This window comes from Entelurus aequoreus, linkage group LG06 (genome assembly GCF_033978785.1).
Source record: "Entelurus aequoreus isolate RoL-2023_Sb linkage group LG06, RoL_Eaeq_v1.1, whole genome shotgun sequence".
Taxonomy (NCBI): domain Eukaryota; kingdom Metazoa; phylum Chordata; class Actinopteri; order Syngnathiformes; family Syngnathidae; genus Entelurus; species Entelurus aequoreus.
Window position 1 is genome coordinate 78,485,921 of NC_084736.1, and position 27,863 is coordinate 78,513,783.

General features: G+C 37.8%; 2 protein-coding genes across 3 annotated transcripts in view; one reads left to right on the forward strand and one right to left on the reverse strand.

Moving 5' to 3' along the window:
* LOC133652636 (protein GUCD1-like) overlaps window positions 1-10,128 on the forward strand; it is a 15,324-nt gene extending 5,196 nt beyond the window's left edge. For both annotated transcript variants that reach the window (XM_062051603.1, XM_062051602.1), the window contains exons 4-10: window positions 47-212; window positions 2,764-2,855; window positions 2,930-3,171; window positions 5,329-5,603; window positions 7,177-7,207; window positions 7,491-7,578; window positions 9,352-10,128. In XM_062051603.1, the coding sequence (XP_061907587.1) occupies window positions 47-212; window positions 2,764-2,855; window positions 2,930-3,171; window positions 5,329-5,420 (592 nt within the window). In that variant the 3' untranslated portion in view covers window positions 5,421-5,603; window positions 7,177-7,207; window positions 7,491-7,578; window positions 9,352-10,128. The remainder of the gene's footprint in view (window positions 1-46; window positions 213-2,763; window positions 2,856-2,929; window positions 3,172-5,328; window positions 5,604-7,176; window positions 7,208-7,490; window positions 7,579-9,351) is intronic.
* LOC133652635 (beta-ureidopropionase-like) lies at window positions 9,289-27,819 on the reverse strand. Its single transcript, XM_062051601.1, has 10 exons — window positions 27,643-27,819; window positions 24,933-25,104; window positions 24,778-24,865; window positions 23,039-23,133; window positions 19,328-19,486; window positions 19,076-19,245; window positions 16,827-16,908; window positions 16,624-16,666; window positions 13,600-13,754; window positions 9,289-9,742 (listed from the first exon to the last, which is right to left on the reverse strand). Exons 1-10 carry the CDS (start codon window positions 27,768-27,770, stop codon window positions 9,659-9,661), a joined length of 1,176 nt encoding a protein of 391 aa, XP_061907585.1. The 5' UTR covers window positions 27,771-27,819; the 3' UTR covers window positions 9,289-9,658.
* Between the last annotated feature and the right edge of the window lie 44 nt (window positions 27,820-27,863).

A 27,863-nucleotide genomic window follows, 5' to 3' on the forward strand; every position in this document is an offset into this window, starting at 1 on the left:
GAGTAGAAGAAGGAGTATGAGTGAGCCTGTGACTGTCCTGTGGCAGGTATCTGCATCCCATCAGCGATGAGGAGTTTCAGAGGGCATGCGGAGAGCTGAAGATGACAGAGAGCGTGTGGACTATTGACCTGGCCTACCTCATGTGCCATCTAGGAATCAAGCATTGCTTCTACACGCAGACACTGGGTGTTGATAAGGGCTTTAGGAATCAGGTACATTTGCACAACTGGTGAGAAGTCTGGCTTTTTGATGAGTGACAGCTGACTCGCAAGCTTCTCTAACCCTCATATTTTAGCATAAGGGTTTCTGTGTTCTTAAGCCCCTTTGTGTTCAGTGCTTTTATAATTATTGTTATAATTTCCTCATTTTGTTCTGTTACAAAAGCATCTTTACTTGATCCAATATCTAAATGAAACGTTAATTAACATACAAACTTTAAACAATCCACATTACCAGAAATGGAACCAAGTAAAATTATAAGTGTTCATTTTGTTTGGATGGGCTGATACCTCCTTTTGGAGTTTGTATACAGTCGGGGTCAAAAGTTTACATACACTTGTGAAGGACATAATGTCATGGCTGTCTTGAGTTTCCAATCATTTCTACAACTTTTTTTTTTTTTTGTGATAGAGTGATTGTAGCACATACTTTCATGAAGTTTGGTTATTTTATGAATTTATTATGGGTCTACTGACAATGTGACCAAATCTGCTGGGTCAAAAGTATTCATACAGCAATGTTAATATTTGGTTACATGTCCCTTGGCAAGTTTCACTGCAATAAGGCGCTTTTGGTAGCCATCCACAAGCTTCTGCTTGAATTTTTGACCACTCCTCTTGACAAAATTGGTGCAGTTCAGCTAAATTTGGTGGTTTTCTGACATGGACTTGTTTCTTCACCATTGTTCACACGTTTAAGTCAGGACTTTGGGAAGGCCATTCTAAAACCTTAATTCTAGCCTGATTTAGCCATTCCTTTACCACATTTTGACGTGTGTTTGGGGTCATTGTCCTGTTGGAACACCCAACTGCGCCCAAGACCCAACCTCCGTGCTGATGATTTTAGGTTGTCCTGAAGAATTTGGAGGTAATTCTCCTTTTTCATTGTCCCATTTACTCTCTGTAAAGCACCAGTTCCATTGGCAGCAAAACAGGCCCAGAGCATAATACTACCACCACCATGCTTGACGGTAGGATGGTGTTCCTGGGAAATCTTGGGGTTATTTTAGATTCTGATTTACATTTCGACAGTCACATCAAATCAGTAACAAAATCGGCCTACTATCACCTCAAAAATGTAACAAGACTTAGAGGGCTCATGTCAGCTCAAGACTTTGAAAAACTTGTACATGCCTTTATTACCAGTAGGCTAGACTATTGTAAGGGTCTCCTTGCAGGTCTTCCCAAAAAAACTGTCAGGCAGCTGCAGCTTGTTCAGAACGCTGCTGCTAGAGTTCTAACAAAGACCAAAAAATGTGAGCACATTACACCAATTCTTAAATCCTTACATTGGCTCCCTGTACATCAGAGAATTGATTTCAAAATCCTCCTGCTCACATATAAATCACTACATGGTCTAGGGCCGAAGTATATTACTGATATGCTCCCACTATACAAGCCCTCTAGATCACTAAGATCTTCTGAGACAAATCTGTTAGCGGTTCCAAGAGTAAACTCAAATCAAGGGAGAGCATCATTCAGTCACTATGCAACAAATAGCTGGAATAAACTTCCTGAAGATGTCAGAGTCTCTCCAACTCTGACTACTTTTAAAACTAGACTGAAGACTTTTATGTTTACCTTAGCTTTCAGCTAAATCTTTGAATCTTTTAACTTTTAACGTCCGCACTGTTTTTATTTTTATTGTCTGCATTTTAATTTTGCTTTTATTTTTCTTTCATTTCACTTTGTTGTCTGTGAAGCACTTTGAGTCTGCCTTGTGTATGAAAAGCGCTATACAAATAAAGTTGCCTTGCCTTGCCTTGCCTAGTATTATGCTCTGGGCCTGTTTTGCTGCCAATGGAACTGGTGCTTTACAGAGAGTAAATGGGACAATGAAAAGAGAGGATTACCTCCGAATTCTTCAGGACAACCTAAAATCATCAGCCCGGAGGTTAGGTCTTGGGCGCAGTTGGGTGTTCCAAGAGGACAATGACCCCAAACACACGTCAAAAGTGGTCAAGGAATGGCTAAATCAGGCTAGAATGAAGGTTTTAGAATGGTCTTCCTAAAGTCCTGACTTAAACGTGTGGACAATGCTGGAGAAACAAGTCCATGTCAAATTTAGCTGAACTGCACCAATTTTGTCAAGAGGAGTGGTCAAAAATTCAAGCAGAAGCTTGTGGATGGCTACCAAAGGCGCCTTATTGCAGTGAAACTTGCCAAGGGACATGTAAGCAAATATTAACATTGCTGTATGTATACTTTTGACCCAGCAGATATGCTCACATTTTCAGTAGACCCATAATAAATTCTAAAAGAACCAAACTTCATGAATGTTTTTTGTGACCAACAAGTATGTGCTCCAATCACTCAATCACAAAAAAATAAGAGTTGTGAAAATATCGGAAACTCAGGATAGCCACGACATGATGTTCTTTACAAGTGTATGTAAACTTTTGACTACGACTGTAATTCAATACCCTCTTGTGTGATTGGCCGCATGTCGTATCCCATTAAAACAAAGTTCTGCCCCATAGGGATGAGCAGAACACATCTGTAGTTTCTACAAACAAAAACTAATGTTTTTTTTTCTCGTTTGCAGTCATTTTATAAGAAGCATTTTGATATGGAAGAAGATCGAGTCAATGAGCTGTTCCTTGAAGCAGAGAACAATGGTGTGCTGGTAAAGAAATGGTAGGCATCCTTGATTGACAGTGGCTAGTGTGGCCTTGTTTCTGATAGTAATTCTGTTTCTCATCTCTTCACAGCTCTGTGACCATTCAGGAAATTGAGTCCCACCTGGAACAGCGTCACGTCGCCATCGTGCTCATCAATGCTGTCATCTTGACATGTGAACTCTGCTCTGCACCTGTCAAATACTGCTGCTTCCTCCCTGTGGGCCAGAAGTGTTTCTGCAGGAAGCCAGAGTACCAGGGTCATTTTGTGGTCGTGCGCGGCTTCAACAGGACCACTGGCTGCATTTTGTACAACAACCCTGCATATTCTGACCGTGAGTATTTGCATCCCATCAGGGGAAAAACTAATACAGACTAAGTTCACAGTCCTGTCAGCTATGCCGCTGTGTTCCTTGTCGTGGTAGGGGTGGGAAATACTGCACAAAACCCTTTTATTATTATGTCATAATTAACTCGGAAGAATATCAATTTTATCAGGTTAGTATCCAGCCGATACTGATACTACACTCGGTATCGATATTACCTACAGTGGGTACGGAAAGTATTCCGACCCCTTTAAGTCATTCACTCTTTGTTTCGTTGCAGCCATTTGTTAAAATCCAAAAAGTTCATTTTATTTCTCCTTAATGTACACTCAGCACCACATCTTGACAGAAAAAAAACAAAAATTAGGGCTGTCCGATAATGGCTTTTTTGCCGATATTCAGATATTGTCCAACTCTTAATTACCGATACCGATATCAACTGATATATACAGTCGTGGAATTAACACATTATTATGCCTAATTTGGACAACCAGGTATGGTGAAGATAAGGTCCTTTTTAAAAAAAATTATAAAATAAAATAAGATAAATAAATTAAAGACATTTTCTTGAATAAAAAAGAAAGTAAAACAATATAAAAACAGTTACATAGAAACTAGTAATGAATAAAAATTAGTAAAATTAACTGTTAAAGGTTAGTACTATTAGTGGACCAGCAGCACGCACAATCATGTGTGCTTACGGACTGTATCCCTTGCAGACTGTATTGATATATATTGATATATAATGTAGGAACCAGAATATTAACAACAGAAAGAAACAACCCTTTTGTGTGAATGAGTGTAAATGGGGGAGGGAGGTTTTTTGGGTTGGTGCACTAATTGTAAGTGTATCTTGTGTTTTTTATTTTGATTTAATTAAAAAAATAAAAATGATACCATACCGATAATAAGAGCTGGACGAAGTGGCTGGGGAGAGAGGGAAGTCTGGGCTTCCCTGCTTAGGCTGCTGCCCCCGCGACCCCACCCGGATAAGCGGAAGAAGATGGATGGATGGATGGATACCGATAATAAAAAACCTGATACCGATAATTTCCGATATTACATTTTAAAGCATTTATCGGCCGATAATATCGGCAGGCCGATATTATCGGACATCTCTAACAAAAATGTAACAGGAATAGGCTCCAGTACCATGCGAAATTAGATGGATGGATGTAGACATTTTTGCAAATTAAAAAAATGAAAAAATAAATGCATAAGTATTCAGATTAGCGATGTCCAATATTCCGATATTGTCCAACTCTTAATTACCGATTCCGATATCAACCGATACCGATATATACAGTCGTGGAATTAACACATTATTATGCCTAATTTTTGTTGTGATGCCCCGCTGGATGCATTAAACAATGTAACAAGGTTTTCCAAAATAAATCAACTCAAGTTATGGAAAAAAAAATGCCAACATGGCACTGCCATATTTATTATTGAAGTCACAAAGTGCATTATTTTTTTTAACATGCCTCAAGACAGCAGCTTGGAATTTGGGACATGCTCTCCTTGAGAGAGCATGAGGAGGTTGAGGTGGGCGGGGTTGAGTTGGGGTAGGGGGTAGCTGGGGGTGTATATTGTAGCGTCCCGGAAGAGTTAGTGCTGCAAGGGGTTCTGGGTATTTGTTCTGTTGTGTTTATGTTGTGTTACGGTGCGGATGTTCTCCCGAAATGTGTTTGTCATTCTTGTTTGGTGTGGGTTCACAGTGTGGCGCATATTTGTAAAAGTGTTAAAATTGTTTATACGGACACCCTCAGTGTGACCTGTATGGCTGTTGACCAAGTATGCCTTGCATTCACTTGTGTGTGTGAAAAGCCGTAGATATTATGTGACTGGGCCGGCACGCAAAGGCAGTGCCTTTAAGGTTAATTGGCGCTCTGTACTTCTCCCTACGTCCGTGTACACAGCGGCGTTTTAAAAAGTCATACATTTTACTTTTTGAAACCGATACCGATAATTTCCGATATTACATTTTAAAGCATTTATCAGCCAATAATATCGGCAGTCCGATATTATCGGACATCCCTAGTATAAACGGTATATAATTTGATCATTTTTTTTCATCATACGGTGTAAGAAAAGTTGGGGGGGGGGGAGTTTTCACAAAGTTGCAAAACTGCTTTGACAATATCTCATTTTCTGTGTTTACTTCAGGTGTCTGCTGCACCTCCGTCACTAACTTTGAGGAGGCTCGACGGAGCTACGGGACAGATGAGGACATTCTCTTTATCTTTAAGGAGAGCTGATTGACAGTTGTAATGACATTATGGAAGTTGACAACTTCCTTCTTTGGTCCAGATCCTGTTTGGCCATCCTCATCGGTGCTATTGGGTCCAACACGTCACACTAAGAAGACTCCATTTACCTTATTCCCCTTTATACAGCCATCACCACTTAGCCTGGACTCAGTTCAGGATTGAACTGAATAGGTAATGCTGAATTGTTTTATATTGTATTTGAGTGTTTAACTATGAATTTTAATTGTTTAATCATGTGTTGTTGTTTTTTTTAACCTTAAGAGGATTAAGAGAAAGTACAACACAGAGGTACCTTGGTTTTTGTTAGTAATCAGAATTGAATGAAAACTGAATAATTTTTCCCCCTAAGAAAACATGTAGAACCAATTAATCCATTACTATGGAGCCCCAAAGGGACATGGGGGAAATTTATTTTTTTATAATGTTTTAATTTTTTTAATTTTTTTTTTTTAGACATGTATCTCGTGCGCACGAAAAAACTATCTCGTGCGCACGAGAAACTTTTTCTAAAGTTATAAAAAATTAAATTATATATATATATATATATATATATATATATTTTTAGACATGTATCTCGTGCGTACGAAAAAGCTATCTCGTGCGCACGAGAAACTTTCTCTTGCACACGAGAAACTTTTTCTAAAGTTATAAAAAAATAAATTATATATATATATATATATATATATATATTTTTTTTTAGACATGTATCTCGTGCGTACGAAAAAACTATCTCGTGCGCATGAGAAACTTGTTCTAAAGTTCTAAAAAAATAAATTAGATATATTTTTTTATATATTTTTTTAGACATGTATCTCGTGCGAACGAGAAACTATCTCGTGCGCACGAGAAACTTTTTCTAATGTTATAAAAAAAACAAATTGTTTTTTTTGTTAAATTATTATTATTATTTTTTTTAGACATGTATCTCGTGCGCGCGAGAAACTATCTCGTGCGCACGAGAAACTTTCTCTTGCGCAAAACTTTTTCTAATGTTATAAAAAAAAACAATTGTTTTTTTTGTTGAATTATTATTTTTTATTTTTTTAGACATGTATCTCGTGCGCGCGAGAAACTATCCCGTGCGCACGAGAAACTTTCTCTTGCGCAAGAGAAACTTTTTCTAAAGTTATAAAAAAAAAAAAAAAATTATAATTGTTTTTTTTTGTTGTTAAATGTATTTATTTATTTTTTTAGACATGTATCTCGTGCGAACAAGAAACTATCTCGTGCGCACTAGAAACTTTCTCGTGTGCACGAGATACATGTCTAAAAAAAAAAAATAGAATTAAAAAAATTATAAAAACATTTTTTTCCCCCATGTCCCTTTAGGGGCTCCGTACATTACCATCAAAAATATGAACACATTTTATAGCGTTTTACATGCACAAAACGTTGCAGAATAAAATTAAATGATCAATGAAACGAGTAAAAGAAGCCAACACATGGAATTCTGTGGGCACTCTGAAACAACTCGGGCATTTTGCGCAATGTGTGGTCGGACAAAAAATGAGCGAAATATTTTGGCCAAGATTTTTGGTCGGATCACAAAAAGTGAGGCGTTTGAAAACTGAGGTACCCCTGATAGATGAATTGTGACAAATGACCTAAAATAGAAGTTTTCAGGAAGTATTGTGTACACTTTATTCAGGTCTTCTTCTGACATTACTCGCTTTATTCAAAGTCATTTGTGTTAGAGCTTCAACACTACTTTTGAAAAAGTCACTTTGTGTCACTTGTTCACCAGATGAGAACGTGTGGAGCTTTGAAAGTCTCAGGTAATTCAATTCTACCTTTGCAAAGATAATAATGCTCAGTTTGGAATCCCATTTCTACAGTATATGTATATTACTGCACTGCAATAGTAAGAGGTGTTTCCAGTATTTGTCGACATGAGAGGGTGAAAGTACAAAACCCCAAACCAGTGAAGTTGGCACGTTGTGTAATTTGTAAATAAAATCAGAATACAATAATTTTGCAAATCCTTTTCAACTTATATTCAATTGAATAGACTGCAAAGATATAACTTGTGCTGGAAACACACTGGTCGTCTCATTACAGGTCAATGCTGTGCACAGCAGGGTTGGGGAAATAGTCCGAGTTGCAGCCATGTGTGGAGTCAACATGGTCTGCTTCCAGGAGACCTGGAGTAAGTGACAACATGATTTGGAACTAAACATGTACAAAACCCAAAACTAGTGAAGTTGGCACGTTGTGTAATTTGTAAATAAAAGCAGAATACAATGATTTGCCAATCCTTTTCAACTTATATTCAATTGAATGGACTGCAAAGACAAGATATTTAATGTTCCAACTAAGAAACTACATTTTTTTTGCAAATAATCATTAACTTAGAATTTAATGGCAGCAACACATTGCAAAAAAGTTGTCACAGGGGCATTTTAACCACTGTGTTACATGGCCTTTCCTTTTAACAACACTCAGTAAATATTTGGGAACTGAGTGGACACATTTTTGAAGTGGAATTCTTTCCCATTCTTGCTTGATGTACAGCTTAAGTTGTTCAACAGTCTCCGTTGTGGTATTTTAGGCTTCATAATGCGCCACACATTTTCAATGGGAGACAGGTCTGGACTACAGGCAGGCCAGTCTAGTACCCGCACACTTTTACTTGGCACTGCCTCGCTGAAATAAGCAGGGGTGTCCATGATAATGTTGCTTGGATGGCAACATATGTTGCTCCAAAACCTGTATGTACATTTTAGCATTAATGGTGCCTTCACAGATGTGTAAGTTACCCATGCCTTGGGCAATAATACACCCCCATACCATCACACATGCTGGCTTTTGAACTTTGTGCCTATAACAGCCCGGATGGTTCTTTTCCTCTTTGGTCCGGAAGACACGACGGTCACATTTTCCAAAAACAATTTGAAATGTGGACTCGTCAGACCACAGAACACCTTTCCACTTTGCATCAGTCCATCCTAGATGAGCTCGGGCCCAGTGAAGCCGGCGGCGTTTCTGGGTGTTGTTGATAAATGGCTTTGGCTTTGCATAGTAGAGTTTTAACTTGCACTTACAGACGTAGCAACCAACTGTAGTTACTGACAGTGGTTTTCTGAAGTGTTCCTGAGCCCATGTGGTGATATCCTTTACACACCGATGTCGCTTTTTGATGCAGTACCGCCTGAAGGATCGAAGGTCCGTAATATCATCGCTTACGTGCAGTGATTTCTCCAGATTCTCTGAACCTTTTGATGATATTACGGACCATAGATGGTGATATCCCTAAATTCCTTGCAATAGCTCCTTGAGAAATGTTGTTCTTAAACTGTTGGACAATTTGCTCACGCATTTGTTGACAAAGTGGTGACCCTCGCCCCGTCCTTGTTTGTGAATGACTGAGCATTTCATGGAAGCTGCTTTTATACCCAATCATGGCGCCCACCTGTTCCCAATTAGCCTGTTCACCTGTGGGATGTTCCAAATAAGTGTTTGATGAGCATTCCTCAACTTTCTCAGTCTTTTTTTGCTGCTTGTGCCAGCTGTTGCAGGCATCAAATTCCAAATGAGCTAATATTTGCAAAAAATACAAACAATTTCCAGTTCGAACGTTAAGTATCTTGTCCTTGCAGTCTATTCAATTGAAAATAAGTTGAAAAGGATTTGCAAATCATTGTATTCTGTTTTTATTTACCATTTACACAACGTGCCAACTTCACTGATTTTGGGGTCTGTAAAATAAACTGAGCATTGTGCTTATCTTTGGATTGATGGAATATCTTGTAATTGGTGCAGGTGTCTAGTTGGAACATGGTTCAATCACAGATAACACTTTGTTAATCCCCTTAAGGGAAATTCAATTAAATATTTTTAAAGCAAATGCTGCCTAAAGAAGAACACACTTGACTATGAACTCCTCTGTTTTATTGTCTTGTTTTTGTTATGTTTTCATCAGTGAAAAACATTCGGTGTCGTGGAAACATCAAAGACAGAACAAAGTTTCGACAAAAGGGACTAAACGTTGTATTCATTCTCTGAGTAAGAGAACAATGTATCACATCCTCACTGGTTATTATCCTTGTCAGTCTGATGTAAAGTTGCACTACACTTTTCACATGGAATTATTATATACTGTTTAAATTAAACATGACATATACAGTATACAGAGTGGGTTTAATTTATGTTTTAAAATAAAGCACAAATGACAACATTTTAGTTTCATACTGTGGAGGTTTATCAACGTGCGTTAGAGTCTTTGTGAGCTATTCTTTCACTACATTGGGCTTGTAGTCATGTCTGACAGCTTGGGTGAGTTCCTCAGCATACTCGGAATAGCGTCCAGTCATCTACACAAACAGAATATACATTTTATTGGAAGGCTTTTAAATCACAGTTCTGTTGTTTTTTTTATCCCACAAAAAAAAGCTTCATACCAACAATAAACTAAAAAAAAAAAAGCATAAAGAAGCAATATTAACCCAATTATGACTAATTGGTTTTATGGCTCGGCGCTACCATATGTGTACGGCAATTGGCATACTTTGGCATCGTTACTTGTTTAAAGATACAACTGCCTTATAAACTAGGCTGACCATATTCTGAAATCCCAAAAAGAGGACACATATATGCGTGCCAAGGCCGGGGACGAGGTGAACATTTGCCAGTGATACTCGAACTTGCTTTATAAATAATATATTTATTTAAATAAAGCATTTTTTTCCTCCTTTGTTGACAGCAGTGTTGGCGCTAGGAATTTTCAAAATGGGGGTCCTGGGACCCCATCAAGTCATAAAAATGGGGTCCCACAGTAAATTTTTGGGGTCCCACTTTTTTTGTAAGCGTTTTGAAAAAAAAAGATAAACGTATGCATTATCCTGTTGTATCTCACATTCTATATTGTGTTTTGGAAAAAGGTTGTCATAAACATTACTTAATTCATCAAAAAAAATAAAAATAAAACAAATGTGTATACATATGTAAATGTATTCAGTTATAAACATTCATTCACTTTCTTCTTTCCTTCATGGATCTAAACTTTACCGCTCCTGGTAGTTTTTATTTAATAAGTTGTAGGTGTGTCAGGCAAAACTGGACAATAATGCACTATATTAATTTATATTATTATGTTTTGTCAACTTGTACGTCTTTGTCATTGCCTGAAATAAATAAATAAATGAAAAATGAAAAAAAAAATGAATTATTATTATTTATTTTATGTATTTATAATGGTGTACCAGGGCATACATACATTTTATATTTAACGCTTAAATCCCTGGAGTCTACATCAACTTCACATCTATCCCTCATTTCAAAATGTTTTAGTTTTTTTTTTATTTTGTTTGTTCTCCGCCCATTTTTTTCTAACAAAACTATGTTTTTAATGGCAAACACGCAAAAAATTTTTTAAAAAAAATGTAATGGTAAACTCACAAAATATGCAAAATCTTTCACAAAATATATTTTTCAAAGTGGAATATTTGATGTGAAGTAATCGGAACCTTGGATAGATCAATAATTCATAATAACATTGATTTTGTTTCAATATTAATGACAGTTTGAAAGAAAGAAAAAACAGCTTTGTTTTATTAGTCAACATTGCAACTTTTTCTAAATGACATTTCACCTGTAAGCTTTTTTATTTCACTTTTGTTATGTTTCTGTTTATTTTAATAGTATTTTTAGAATGTTCCGTGGGCCTTTAAAACATTAGCTGTGGGCCGCAAATGGTAAAAATTTGATTCCAATGCGTTAAAAAGACACAAAAAGTGCGTTAACGCCAACACTGGTTGACAGTATAACAAAATAAGTCACACTTATATTCTGTAACATTCACAGTTTTGGAAAAAAGTGCAGAGGTAGAAATATTCAAAATAACCTCTTGTATATAATCTAAACATAAATAATGCCTCAAAACAAGTTAATTAAATTTAAACAAAAAACAGCAGACGAGCTCTCGCCCTGCACAGCTGTTTTGTGCTTTGTAGTGTCGATATAGGCTTGTAGATCGTTGGCCACTTTATTTGCCACAGATATATACCTTCCTGCTTTGCACACAGTGCATTCTGCTTCCCATGTGTCACGGCCAGGACGAAAACACAGATACTTTTCCCGCGAATCATCCGTGAAGTTGCATTTACGTTTCGGCTTCTCTCTTGTGTCCTGTCTGTCTCTCGACTGTCTCGCTCTCTCGCTCTCTGTCTCTGCCCCTCCCTCACGAATGTTGCTATGTGCGCACACCTTCACAATTTGTTTTGTTTTCAACCCCTTCTTAACCCTGGACGTACATTGAAAATACACGCAACCCTAACTCAAAATACCGGACATTTGAGGCATTTAAGAAACCCCGCCCGGACAGCCCCGCAAAAGAGGACATGTCCGGGGAAAAGAGGACGTATGGTCAGTCTAGTTTAAAGATAAAACTGCCTCATAAACTGTACTACTACACACGGTCGGTGGTATTTACTGTAGCAGATGATCTTGAGCAACTTCAAATCGCACAAATACTATCGGTTTAAGCTTACTGGACGATAATTTGTCATTTCACATCTGGCAACGCTTGTGGCTTCCCCAAAGTGGCAGCTGTGTCAGGCAAGCAAGCTAATGTTCAAACAGTTTTGTTTTTTTTGCAATGAAAGATCATTTTAAAGCCGTTGAACAATTTTAATGTTCTAACGAAATGTCAAATAATTCAACTGTGCAATATTCTTTTCAATAAATTCACATAAAACAAGCCAGGAAAACATCGCTATGAGGCTTAGTTTTAGCCAGCCATTCATTTAAATTGCTACGGAAAACCTGATGTGACGTATTTGTCACAATAGCAAATCCGTGAATGAGACGCTCGATACATATGAACTATTTTGAATTACCGTATTTTAATGCTGGCCGGATATGAATAATAGTTGCTTGTGGACAATTCTACCTTTTCTCCGTGTTCGCTAATATAGCGCTGTTTTAGAGGTCTCTCATTTCCCACAATGCATTGCCAGTGGCCATAATGGTAGGCTTCTTTTGTAAACATGCTCATTGCTGCTGATCATTCAACCACACTTCCCTCTGCTATGAGGGGCCGTTAGGGACATTATTCACAATGACCTCTTACATACTCTACTGAAATGCTCTCACATACACTACCGTTCAAAAGTTTGGGGTCACATTGAAATGTCCTTATTTTTGAAGGAAAAGCACTGTACTTTTCAATGAAGATAACTTTAAACTAGTCTTAACTTTAAAGAAATACACTCTATACATTGCTAATGTGGTAAATGACTATTCTAGCTGCAAATGTATGGTTTTTGGTGCAATATCTACATAGGTGTATAGAGGCCCATTTCCAGCAACTATCACTCCAGTGTTCTAATGGTACAAAGTGTTTGCTCATTGGCTCAGAAGGCTAATTGATGATTAGAAAACCCTTGTGCAATCATGTTCACACATCTGAAAACAGTTTAGCTCGTTACAGAAGCAACAAAACTGACCTTCCTTTGAGCAGATTGAGTTTCTGGAGCATCACATTTGTGGGGTCAATTAAACGCTCAAAATGGCCAGAAAAAGAGAACTTTCATCTGAAACTCGACAGTCTATTCTTGTTCTTAGAAATGAAGGCTATTCCACAAAATTGTTTGGGTGAGCCCAAACTTTTGAACGGTAGTGTAAACAACTGAAATGTTTTTCTCTCACACACACTACTGAAACACTCTTATACACACTTCTGAAACACTCTTATACACACTACTGAAATAGTTGTTTATGTGAGAGCATTTCAGTAGTGTATGTAAGAGCATTTCAGTAGTGTGTATAAGAGTGTTTCAGTAGTGTGTATAAGAGTGTTTCAGTAGTGTGTGTGAGAGAAAAACATTTCAGTTGTTTATGTGAGAGCATTTCAGTAGTGTGTATAAGAGGTAATTCTGAATAATGTCCCTAACGGCCCCTCATACTCTGCAGCCCACACCATCAATTATAATTCACAACACATCACACCATTCCCATCACTTTAACTACATTGTTACTGCCTTCTCTTCAAAGTACTACACCCAATGGAACATATACTGTATGTGACATTATAAGTAGTATTTTAGGGGGTTAAAACATGACAAAAGTGTTCCATTTGGTCTGTGGTAAAACTCTCAGAATATTCCTTTTAAGCACAAATGTGTTAAAAGTAGGAATCAATAAGTTGAGTAATCTGCTTGAGTCTGTTTACCTTAAAGCTCCATTTGTCGCTGATTTGACGGTTCAGGTTGAGATCCATTTCGACTACCAGTAACCCATCGCGGGTCCGAGAGAGTCCTGGTGTGCGGCTGCCATCAGGAGCTGCCACGTAGCTGGATCCATAGAAGTGTCCAAAGTCATGGTGAGCTGTAAACATTCCAACATGGGTTATGATTGTTGTTAGTGCAACCGTACGGAATCTGCGATAGTGACGCTAAGAGGTCCATCTAGCAAATATTGACTGAGATTGGATATGTGTTAGCATCTTTAAATATATCTAAATAAGTGATTCTTTAAGAAATAACATTTGTTTATTGAGTTTTTGACATATATATATATTTGCCAGAAATACAATCCATTACATATTAAATGCCCCCCTTCCCTTCCCTTCAAAATAACCATAAAACTAAATCAGGGATTCTTAAACTGTGGTATGCGTACCAGGCTCCATCCCCCAATTAAATATTCAAACACAGTGTTACTGTTCAAACTGTGTGTACAGTTGCAGTGCCAAAATAAATTAAATATACTTGTTAAATTAAGACTGCCTTGTTTTATCAATACTTGGGGGGTCTACTACGCTACTGTATTTTAATGTTGGTTATTATGGTGGTACTTGGAGGGACAAGTTTTTTCGAGGTGGTACTTGGTGGAAAAACGTTTGAGAACCACTGATCCAAGTACCGCCCTCATCCTTTAATATTTCTGTACTTCATATGGCCGTTTCAAAGTTTGGACTAGGGTTGTCCCGATACCAATATTTTGGTACCGGTACCAAAATGTATTTCGATACTTTTCTAAATAAAGGGCACCACAAAAAATGGCATAATTTCCTTTATTTTGAAAAAAAATCTTAGGGTACATTAAACATATTTTTATTATTGCAAGTTTGTCCTTAAATAAAATAGTGAACATACTAGACATCTTGTCTTTTAGTAGTAAGTAAACAAACAAAGGCGCCTTATTTATTCTGCTGACGTATGCAGTAACATATTGTGTCATTTATCATTATTTTATTTTGTCAACATTATAGAGGACAAACTGTAAAAATGTATTATTAATCTACTTGTTCATTTACTGTTAATATCTGCTTACTTTCTCTTTCAACACGTTCTATCTACACTTCTGTTAAAATGTAATAATCACTTATTATTCTGTTGTTTGGATACTTTACATTAGTTTTGGATGATACCAAATATTCAGGTATCGATCTGATACCAAGTAGTTACAGGATCATACATTGGTCATATTCAAAGTCCTCATTTTTTGACGATAAAAAATATTGATGTAATCATAGTAGTATCGACTAGATACGCTGTTGTACTTGGTATCATTACAGTGGATGTCAGGTGTAGATCCACCCTTGGCATTTGTTTACATTCAGGCACGCTAGCTTTTGTTAGCGGTGACGCCGGTGAGCTGTTGTATCCTCCTATGGTGTGTAGTGAAGCATGTTTAGCTATTCCCCGTCCTGCAGGGATGATACTTTTAAGAAACTTACTTTGTCACCATGGAGGCGAGGATTAGTGATTTAGAAGTAGCTAAAACACTGCTGACTGCAAATGGACGTTCGCTGCTAGCTAGCCATGTCTTAAAGCACCTCTTCCTGAGGGCGTATCAGTGTTATAACTTCACCTTTATTGTTAGTTTTTAGGCCAAAATGCGTCCGTTCTCCCTTTTCTGTCTACAGACTTTGTCTGCTTGTAAGTACTCCGTGTGTGTGCGCTGCCGAACATGCTCCTCTGCTACCAAAACCAGCAATGTCATGACGTGACGACGCGCCGTCATGCCCTTTAAAAATAATAATAATAATAATTGGAAACCGGTACTTTTCAAACAGAGTATAGTACCGTTTTTGATTCATTAGTACCGCAATACTATACTAGTACCGGTATACTGTACAACCCTAGTTTGGACACCTTGATTCACAATTTGATTGTACCTGCATATACTGCAGCAAAATTTCAAAAATCCTCTTTAGGACAAGAGTGCTCTGCTGTTTTTTAGGAAAATGCTACAGAGATGTTAGAAAGTTTGGAACTGCACTGACATTCATATTTGCCCAACAGTCTTAATAATATTATCCTCTTAAGGCCCAAGCTGTTTGTTTACATGCTTTTTTTTAAATTTATTTTTGCTATTTGGGCTTATTGGACCCTAATTAGAATAAAAACTAAGAATCATCTTTTGATGTACTTAGTCCATAAGTACACAAATGTGTACTTCATGTTTAGTGACATGCTAATTCTTATTTTTACACTTTTTAAAAAAAAAATTCCATTGTATGTTATACTCTTCTAACACCACCAGATGGCAGTATAAGTGTCCACATAAGCGGCCATAAGACCCCAATTCAGTAGTGTACACAATTTTGGAAATAAGAGCTAAAAGGTGCTGTCCACGCATGTGGCCACTAAGGCCTTTAGAGGTTTTAATATACACTACCGTTCAAAAGTTTGGGGTCACATTGAAATGTCCTTATTTTTGAAGGAAAAGCACTGTACTTTTCAATGAAGATAACTTTAAACTAGTCTTAACTTTAAAGAAATACACTCTATACATTGCTAATGTGGTAAATGACTATTCTAGCTGCAAATGTCTGGTTTTTGGTGCAATACCTACATAGGTGTATAGAGGCCCATTTCCAGCAACTATCACTCCAGTGTTCTAATGGTACAATGTGTTTGCTCATTGGCTCAGAAGGCTAATTGAGGATTAGAAAACCCTTGTGCAATCATGTTCACACATCTGATAACAGTTTAGCTTGTTACAGAAGCTACAAAACTGACCTTCCTTTGAGCAGATTGAGTTTCTGGAGCATCACATTTGTGGGGTCAATTAAACGCTCAAAATGGCCAGAAAAAGAGAACTTTCATCTGAAACTCGACAGTCTATTCTTGTTCTTAGAAATGAAGGCTATTCCACCAAATTGTTTGGGTGACCCCAAACTTTTGAACGGTAGTGTATCTAACTCTATTAACTGATTTCAATCGTTCAAATGCTCTTAATATCCTACCTTTTTTTCCATCTCCAGACGTAAACTCACTTTTGAAATGTTCCTGCATGAAACAAAGTGTTATTGATTTGAATCATACAAATGTACCAATCACCAAACCACAGTAAAAATATTGATGATGATGATACTGACTTATTTCCTCTCATCATGAACTTGTTGAGATAGGTTAAAGCCCCAATTATTTTTGAGTCGTTGTGACTTACCGTCCCGACTCGATTGATTGCACAGGTGAAGCAATGGTTAGCGATGGCTGCATTCCTGGCCTCAATAGGCCACATGGGCTCGCTGCAGAAAGGACGTAGCATTACGAGCACACTGATGACACAAGAGAACTAAGAAGAACGAACCGCCGGCATAGATCAAGTGCAACATGCAACCCATCGCTGATGTTTTTAGATAACAACTAGTTCAGGTTGGAGCTGTCTCGTACACATTTTAGGACAACTAAATGGGTACACAAAACAGTCCCGTGTAAAATGTCAGAAACACTAAAGTATTTATTTCATAGGCATCAGAGCAGGCGGGACAAGAGATCAGAGCAGAGGGGAGCAGCCTGGCAGAGAGCATATACTAAAAAATGCCGACTAGTTGAAACCTCCATTGTACGAAGTTTGAGATTTACGAACCACAGACCGAATAAAAACAGTTGTGCTCAGAAGTTTACATACCCTGGGAGAATTTATGATTTCTTCATTCTTCAGATAATATGAATGATAACACAAAAACCTTTCTTCCACTCATGCTTAATGGTTGTGTGAAGCTATTTATTGGCAAACAACTGTGTTTACTCTTTTTAAATCAAAGTGACAAATGAAAGTACCCAAATGACCCTGATCAAAAGTTTACATACCCCAGTGACTTTGATCTGATAACATGCACAAAAGTTGACACAAACAGGTTTGAATGGCTAATCAAGGTTCCAATCCTCACCTGTGACCTGTTTGTTTGTAATTAATGTTTGTGTATAAAAGGTCAGTGAGTTTCTGGGCTTCTGACAGACCATTGCATCTTTCATCCAGTGCTGCACGGATGTTTATGGATTCTTAGTCATGCGGAAGGCAAAATAATTGTCAAAGGATCTGCGAGAAAAGGTAATTGAACTGCATAAAACAGGAAAGGGCTATTAAAAGATATCCAAGGAATTGAGAATGCCAATCAGCAGTGTTCAAACGCTGATTAAGAAGTGGAAAATGAGGGATTCAGGTAGACCAGCAAAGATTTCAGCCACAACTGCCAGGAAAATTGTTCGAGATGCAAAGAAAAATCCACAAATAACTTCAGCTGTAATACAGGACTCTCTGAAAAATTGTGGTGTGGCTGTTTCAAGATGCACAATAAGGAGGCACTTGAAGAAAAATGGGCTGCATGGTCGAGTCGCCAGAAGAAAGCCATTTCTGTGCAAATGTCACAAAGTATCCCGCTTACATTACGCCAAACAGCACAGAGACAAGCTTTAAAACTTCTGGAACAAAGTAATTTGGAGTGATGAGACAAAAATTTTAACTTTTTGGCAACTCGACCATGCAGCCCATTTTTCTTTAAGTGCCTCCTTATTGTGCATCTTGAAACAGCCACATCACACTTTTTCAGAGACTCCTGTATTTCAGCTGAAGTTATTTGTGGATTTTTCTTTGCATCTCCAACAATTTTCCTGGCAGTTGTGGCTGAAATCTTTGCTGGTCGACCTGAATCCCTCATTTTCCACTTCTTAATCAGCGTTTGAACACTGCTGATTGGCATTCTCAATTCCTTGGATATCTTTTAATACCCCTTTCCTGTTTTATGCAGTTCAATTACCTTTTCTCGCAGATCCTTTGACAATTCTTTTGCCTTCCCCATGACTCATAATCCAGAAACATCTGTGCAGCACTGGATGAAAAATGCAATGGTCTGTCAGAAGCCCTGAAACTCACTGACCTTTTATACACACACATTAATTACAAACAAACATGTCACAGGTGAGGATTGGAACCTTGATTAGCCATTCAAACCTGTTTGTGTCAACTTTTGTGCATGTTATCAGATCAAAGTCACTGGGGTATGTAAACTTTTGATCAGGGTCATTTGGGTACTTTCTTTTTGTCATTTTGATTTAAAAAAAAGAAGTAAACACAGTTGTTTGCCAATAAATAGCTTCACACAACCATTAAGCATGAGTGGAAGAAAGGTTTTTGTGTTATCATTCATATTCTCTGAAGAATGGCCAAGAAATCATACATTCTCCCAGGGTGTGTAAACTTATGAGCACAAATGTATATGTTTTATCAGCGCATTGATATTTTGGCATTATTCAACGCCAGTGTTTAAGATTGTAACAACATTTATAAGTCAGAAAAGAGGAAAATCCTTATAGGTTTCTTTTAAAGAAATAATGTCTGAGTCGCATTTGAATGTTTTTTTCTTGTTAGTACTTTGCCGTATCTTTGTGTTCCTTGATGGCAGTAAAGATTACCTCAGGGCTCCAACAGTAGCCGACGGGTTGAAGATGACCTCGGCTCCATTCATACTGTACATGAACCAGTTAAGAGGATGATGGCGCCCGTAGCAGATATTGACCGCGATCTTCCCAAAATGTGTGTGGAACACAGTGTGGCCCGTGTCGCCTTCCATGTAATATGTGGACTGAGAGCAAAGAAAAGGAGAACATTCTTTTTGCCTTTTTTGTCTCGACGGATCACATCATGTAAAAGACTTGAGTGCTGACCTCATTGAAGTCTCCAATTCTGGGAATGTGGTTCTTCCTGGTCTTTCCCAGTACATTTCCAGAGTTTGATATCACCACCGCAGTGTTCCACAACGTGTCATGTATCTCATCCCGCTCCAGAATTGGAGACACAATGACCATGTTGTATTTTTTGGCAAGCTAAACGAGATAATCACAATGTTGGTGGGGTTTTTTTTACGACAAAAGTAATGCATTATCAAACATTTCTATACCCTTCAGTCCAGGTCCATTTGTGTTACTCATCAATTTGTACAATTTACAACCGTTACAACTAGAGATGTCCGATAATGGCTTTTTTGCCGATATTCCGATATTGTCCAACTCTTAATTACCGATTCCGATATCAACCGATACCGATATATACAGTCGTGGAATTAACACATTATTATGCCTAATTTCGTTGTGATGCCCCGCTGGATGAATTAAAAAATGTAACAAGGTTTTCCAAATTAAATCAACTCAAGTTATGGAAAAAAATGCCAACATGGCACTGCCATATTTGTTATTGAACTCACAAAGTGCATTATTTTTTTTTAACATGCCTCAAGACAGCAGCTTGGAATTTGGGACATGCTCTCCCTGAGAGAGCATGCGGAGGTTGAGGTGGACGGGTTTGCGGGGGGGGGTTGTATATTGTAGCGTCCAGGAAGAGTTAGTGCTGCAAGGGCTTCTGGGTATTTGTTCTGTTGTGTTAATGTTGTGTTACGGTGCGGATGTTCTCCCGAAATGTGTTTGTCATTCTGGTTTGGTGTGGGTTCACAGTGTGGCGCATATTTGTAACAGTGTTAAAGTTGTTTATACGGGCACCCTCAGTGTGACCTGTATGGCTGTTGACCAAGTATGCGTGGCATTCACTTGTGTGTGTGGAAAGCCGTAGATATTATGTGACTGGGCCGGCACGCAAAGGCAGTGCCTTTAGGGTTTATTGGCGGTCTGTACTTCTCCCTACGTCCGTGTACACAGCGGCGTTTTAAAAAGTCATAAATTTTACTTTTTGAAACCGATACCGATCATTTTGAAACCGATACCGATCATTTCCGATATTACATTTTAAAGCATTTATCGGCCGATAATTTCGGCAGTCCGATATTATCGGACATCCCTAGTTACAACCCAACCTTGCGCAGCACAAAGTTGTTCACGTAGCAGGATCCTCTTAAATAGCTGATACAAAACAATAAGCATAATGTTGAAGGAAATTACTAGATCATGTTGGAAAATAAAGAATATAAGTTAGTAGAATAGAGATGATGGCAATAATCAGAGGTGCTAAGAACAAAAAATGTATCATTATTATTAATAATATTATTATTAATGACTCTAAATGCCTTAACTATAAATATGCTATTAGTATGCCCTATTTAAAATACTACTACTACTACTGCTAATTATAATAAAAAATAATAATAGGTATTGAGAGTGCGGAAATATGAGCATATCACACCAACTCTCAAATCCCTTCACTGGCTTCCTGTTCCACTCAGGATTGAATTCAAAGTCTCCCTACTAACCCACCAGTGCCTCCATGGAAATGCCCCCCTCTGCCTCAAAAAACTGCTCACCCCCAAATCCTCCACACGACACCTGCGCTCCTCCAACCTCCGAGGACAAAGCTACGAACAATGGGAGACCGGGCTTTCTGCTCCGCCGCTCCCAGTCTGTGGAACGCTCTCCCTGACCACCTGAGGGCACCACAGACTGTGGATGCTTTTAAAAAAGGCCCTAAAAACCCTTCTTTTTAAAAAAGCCTTTTTTTTTTTTAGATATATGCATATTAGTTTTAGCTATTTGGCTGTTCTAGTTTTTATTTTTATTTATATTTTGTATTATCTTTTTATTTTTATTTTTTATTATTATTATTTTTATTTTTATTTTTAAAAATTGTTTAAACACTGTAGCACCTAGAGGTGGTTTACTCAATGTAAAGTGATTTTTACAAATAAAATCTATTATTATAAATCTATGTCATTTTAAATCTTGCAAGTACCCTTAAGGTATCGTCAAAATCCTACAAGTTTGTACTTTATATTAGAGTTTCATAACCATAGTTGTAATACACCTAAGTTGTAATACAATGTTCTCGTACTTGTGGCAGTAACGACGGTATCAAACAAAGAGAAGAAGTCTGGAGCTAAAATTGTAGAGAAGGTTCTTAAGCGCAAAAATTATGACCAAAGAGGTGAAGCTGTATTTTAATTTGCACTTAAATTGTATTGACAGTTTATTTAACATATATATTATCAATCTAGTTAGAATTTATTTTGATCCTAGCACTGTGTAAATGTAAAATGTAAATCTATTTTTTTTAATCGGTTTTTATAAGTCACTTTTTTTGCAGTATATTTAGTTTGTATTTATTTTTGTATTCAGCCTGACCTATAAGACTTGATGATAATCTTTGTCATTAAAACTTGGTTTCATATCATTTGACAAGGTGTATCCTGTTAAACTGTAAGTAGGTTAGATATAATTATTGACTATTGAATGTTACTAATTAACAATTGAGTGACCGGGCCCCGCTGTAGTGGAAAAGTTTGCTCCCGAGGTCAAAACGGTTAGGAGTCCCTGCTTTATATCACCGTTTTCAAAGTGTCAGGTGTACTTCCTCAGGGTTAGCACTTTAAGGAGGCGCAAGATGAAATGGTATTGTTCAGGAGAGGACAAAAACCTCCAGTGAAAAACTGTAGTTACCCTTCAATCCCACCATATGCGTGACAAAAACCGGTGAGTCACTCCAGGGCTGAACCTTTGAAAATCTACAATTTGAGTTAATCTAGTACTCCCTTTTTAGCTGTAATTCCACTCATCTCGTAAGACTTTCTGCATTATTTTGGATGCATCTGTGGACATTTTTCTCTAATTCTTCAGAAGCACATTTGTGAGGTCAGAGGTCTTGAGAGAGGACCCGCTGGCTCAGTCTGTCTGTTCTAGCTGTGATTAATGGATTTGATGTAGGGATGTCCGATAATATCGGCCGATAAATGCGTTAAAATGTAATATCGGAAATTATCGGTATCATTTTTTTTATTATCTGTATCGTTTTTTTGTTGTTTTTTTTGTTTTGTTTTTTTTAATTAAATCAACATAAAAAACACAAGATACACTTACAATTAGTGCACCAACCCAAAAAACCTCCCTCCCCCATTTCTTTCTGTTATCAATATTCTGGTTCCTACATTATATATCAATATATATCAATACAGTCTGCAAGGGATACAGTCCGTAAGCACACATGATTGTGCGTGCTGCTGGTCCACTAATAGTACTAACCTTTAACAGTTAATTTTACTCATTTTCATTAATTACTAGTTTTTATGTCACTGTTTTTATATTGTTTTACTTTCTTTTTTATTTAAGAAAATGTTTTTAATTTAGTTATCTTATTTTATTTATTTTTTTAAAAAGTACCTTATCTTCACCATACATGGTTGTCCAAATTAGGCATAATAATGTGTTAATTCCACGACTGCATATATCGGTTGATATCGGTATCGGTAATTAAAGAGTTGGACAATATCGGATATCGGCAAAAAGCCATTATCGGACATCCCTAATTTGATGTCTTTGTGCAGAAAGGAAACCATTTGCGATTTAGAGGGAATCGAGTTTAACTCCCGATTGAACAATTATCCATATAGGCGATATTCACATATATCCAAATATAGACTATGTGAGGTGTTTGTGTGTCACCTCCTGGCAGAAGCGTGTAGTATGTCCTTTCTCGGCAGACTCTGCAAACTCTGTCCACGGTTCTTTCTCCCGGGTGCAGAAAGCAAACGGCATGGCTGTGGACAGCAAAAGTCAGCAAGTCAGTCGGACGTACAAAACCCAAAAACAGGGAGGTTGGCACGTTGTGTAAATGGTAAATAAAAACAGAACACAATGATTTGCAAATCCTTTTCAACTTATATTCAATTGAATAGACTGCAAAGACAAGATACTTAACGTTCCAACTGGAAAACGTTATTTTTTGCAAATATTAGCTCATTTGGAATTTGATGCCTGCAACATGTTTCAAAAAAGCTGGCAGGAGTGGCAAAAAAGACTGAGAGAGTTGAGGAATGCTCATCAAACACTTATTTGGAACATACCACAGGTGAACAGGCTAATTGGGAACAGGTGGGTGCTATGATTGGGTATAAAAGCAGCTTCCATGAAATGCTCAGTCATTCACAAACAAGGATGGGGCGACGGTCACCACTTTGTCAACAAATGCGTGAGCAAATTGTTGAACTGTTTAAGAAAAACCTTTCTCAACCAGCTATTGCAAGGAATTTAGGGATTTCACCATCTACGCTCCGTAATATCATCAAAGGGTTCAGAGAATCTGGAGAAATCGTAAGCAGCAAGGCTGAAAACCAACATTGAATGCCTGTGACCTTGGATCCCTCAGGCGGTACTGCATCAAAAAGCGACATCGGTGTGTAAAGGATATCACCACATGGGCTCAGGAACACTTCAGAAAACCACTGTCGGTAACTACAGTTGATCGCTACATCTGTTTAGTGCAAGTTAAAACTCTACTATGCAAAGCCAAAGCCATTTATCAACAACACCCAGAAACGTCGCCGGCTTCGCTGGGCCCGAGCTCATCTAAGATGGACTGATGCAAAGTGGAAAAGTGTTCTGTGGTCTGACGTGTCCACGTTTCAAATTGTTTTTGGAAACTGTGGACGTCGTGTCCTTCCGGAACAATGAGGGAAAAGAACCATCCGGATTGTTATAGGCGCAAAGTGGAAAAGCCAGCATGTGTGATGGTATGGGGGTGTATTAGTGCCCAAGACATGGGTAACTTACACATCTGTGAAGGCGCCATTAATGCTGAAAGGTACATACAGGTTTTGGAGCAACGTATGTTACCATCCACGCAATGTTACCATGGACGCCCCTGCTTATTTCAGCAAGACAATGCCAAGCCACGTGTTACAACAGCGTGGCTTCATGGTAAAAGAGTGCGGGTACTAGACTGGCCTGCCTGTAGTCCAGACCTGTGTCCCACTGTAAATGTGTGGCACATTATGAAGCCTAAAATAGCACAAGGGAGACCCCCGGACTGTTGAACAACTTAAGCTGTACATCAAGCAAGAATGGGAAAGAATTCCACCTGAGAAGCTTCAAAAATGTGTCTCCTCAGTTCCCAAACCTTTACTGAGTGTTGTTAAAAGGAAAGGCCATGTAACACAGTGGTGAACATGCCCCTGTGACAACTTTTTTGCTGCCATTAAATTCTAAGTTCATGATTATTTGCAAAAAAAAATTAAGTTTCTTAGTTGGAACGTTAAATATCTTGTCTTTGCCGTCTATTCAATTGAATATAAATTGAAAAGGAAATCATTGTATTCTGTTTTTATTTACAAATGACACAACGTGCCAACTTCACTAGTTTTGGGTTTTGTACATGTTTAGTTCCAAGTCATGTTGTCACTTACTCCAGGTCTCCTGGAAGCAGACCATGTTGACTCCACACATGGCTGCAACTCGGACTATTTCCCCAACCCTGCAGTGCACAGCATTGACCTGTAATGAGACGAGCAGTGTGTTTCCTGTATATTTCACTCTAATACTCGAGATGCTTTTCTCTGACCTGGTCCATAATCGGTGCATCCGTGGGCAGAACCGTGCTGTGCTGAATGACTCCCACTCGGATCTTTCTCGGCAACCTAAGTTGTTCATGTTCGGCTTCAAAGCTGTAGCCCTTCAGCTCAAAGTTACCCTCGCATGCGGCTTCAACAGCACCCGGTGGCAGCTCCAACTTCCTGTGTGCAGAAGAGACATTCTGTAAGAAAAGAATGGCGATAAATTCACTTGTATCGGACGGAGTGACTCACGGCCAATGTTTCTGCCATGCATATCAGCCTGAAAGTATTGAATATTAAACAATATCAGGGCTGCCGCTATCCATTATTTTAGCAATCAAGTAATTTACTGATTAATTAGTTTGAAGTAATCGGATAAAACAGACTTTATAGCTGCATAGTGTATGTTGTCAGTCACAAAACTTTGTGTTTCAATGAGTTCCCGGCGAGAAGACAAAAGCTGTCTTTAATCCTACCAAGAAAAGGCTTGTAAAACTCCACTGTGTAGGATGGGAAGCGACATGAAGGCGTCTGTTTCTATGATGTATTGTAATCCACAATAAGATTTTGCCTTGACCCGAGATCTACAAAGCGTAGAGGAGGCAGGGCCTGACCCCATACTTGCCAACCCTCCCGATTTTCCCGGGAGACTCCCGAATTTCAGTGCCCCTCCCGAAAATCTCCCGGGGCAAACATTCTCCCGAATTTCTCCCGATTTCCACCCGGACAACAATGTCGGGGGCGTGCCTTAAAGACACTGCCTTTAGCGTCCTCTACAACCTGGCCCAGTCACATACTATATGCAGCTTTTACACAAACACACAAGTGAATGCAACGCATACTTGATCAACAGCCATACAGGTCACACTGAGGGTGTCCGTACAAACAACTTTAACACTGTTACAAATATGCGCCACACTGTGAACCCACACCAAACAAGAATGACAAACACACTTCGTGAGAACATCCGCACCGTAACATAACATAATCACAACAGAACAAATACCCAGAATCCCTTGCAGCACTAACTCTTCCGGTACTCTTCAGGGAGAGCATGTCCCAAATTCCAAGCTGCTGTTTTGAGGCATGTTTAAAAAAAAGATAATGCACTTTGTGACTTCAATAATAAATATGGCAGTGCCATGTTGGCATTTTTTTTCCATAACTTGAGTTGATTTATTTTGGGAAAACCTTGTTACATTGTTTAATGCATCCAGCGGGGCATCACAACAAAATGAGGCATACTAATGTGTTAATTCCACGACTGTATATATAGGTATCGGTTCATATCGGAATCTGTAATTAAGAGTTGGACATTATTGGAATACCGGCAAAAAAAGCCATTATCGGACATTTCTAGTTAAAAAGGTTATGGCATAAAAACAATGATCAAAGACATGGAAGAGGGGTAGGATTAAAGATAAGCTGTGCTTCTTCCTACTCTTTTTCAGCTATGTTGAAATGTGCAAAATGTCTGAAACAAATAAATCATAACCATACATTTTTAAAAAGCATGTTGTAAGAGGTACAATGATCCCATGTTTATATTTATAGCATTAATACAGGATTTATAACACTGAAAAAGACAGTTTTAATGAGACAAAAGGCAATATTTGGAAATGCATTATGCTAATATATAAAACCATACTTGTGTCTTACATCATTTAGCTGTTATTGTATTAGTATACTGTACACATGTATTAATATACTGTACACATGTATGAATATACTGTACACATGTATTAATATACTGTATACATGTATGAATATACTGTACACATGTATTAATATACTGTACACATGTATGAATATACTGTACACATGTATTAATATACTGTACATATGTATTAATATACTGTACACCTGTATTAATATACTGTACACCTGTATTAATAGACTGTACACATGTATGAATATACTGTACACATGTATTAATATACTGTATACATGTATTAATAGACTGTACACATGTATGAATATACTGTACACCTGTATTAATATACTGTACACCTGTATTAATAGACTGTACACATGTATGAATATACTGTACACATGTATTAATATACTGTATACATGTATGAATATACTGTACACATGTATTAATATACTGTACATATGTATTAATAGACTGTACACATGTATGAATATACTGTACACCTGTATTAATATACTGTACACCTGTATGAATATACTGTACACATGTATTAATATACGGTATACAGGTATTAATAGACTGTACACATGTATGAATATACTGTACACCTGTATTAATATACTGTACACCTGTATTAATAGACTGTACACATGTATGAATATACTGTACACATGTATTAATATACTGTATACATGTATGAATATACTGTACACATGTATTAATATACTGTACATATGTATTAATAGACTGTACACATGTATGAATATACTGTACACATGTATTAATATACTGTATACATGTATGAATATACTGTACACATGTATTAATATACTGTACATATGTATTAATAGACTGTACACATGTATGAATATACTGTATACATGTATTAATATACTGTACACATGTATGAATATACTGTATACATGTATGAATATACTGTACACATGCTGCATGTTTGCCTTGTACAGTAAGTATCTGGTTAGACTAGAAAAACAAGGTACATGCCATTCAGTTGCACAATGACTGAAGTGCATTCTTCATTTTTTTAGAGGACTTCAACTCACCTCGTCTCCTTGCCAAAAAGAATGCGTTTGACCTCCTTCAGTTCTGCTTCTGGTATGTGAGCCTCCAACGTTTTCTCCAGCGATTCAAACTCGCAGGCAGACATCTTTGCACACGCTTCAGGTTGCATGCGACAATCCACACTTCCTGTCACTGATTGTCTCGCCTGTTTCCTCGTCGCACTGACCCGCCTCCTCACTCCAGTTTGAGAGAGTTGGTCATT

What these genes read in the sequence shown, in the direction of transcription:
- LOC133652635 (XM_062051601.1), bottom strand. Translation starts at nt 27,770, where the DNA reads ATGCAACCTGAAGCGTGTGCAAAGATGTCTGCCTGCGAGTTTGAATCG. An exon ending in ATGCACCGATTATGGACCAG is followed by an intron (nt 24,866 to 24,932) that starts GTCAGAGAAAAG and finishes GTCTCATTACAG; the next exon opens with GTCAATGCTGTGCACTGCAG. An exon ending in CTGCTTCCAGGAGACCTGGA is followed by an intron (nt 23,134 to 24,777) that starts GTAAGTGACAAC and finishes TGCTGTCCACAG; the next exon opens with CCATGCCGTTTGCTTTCTGC.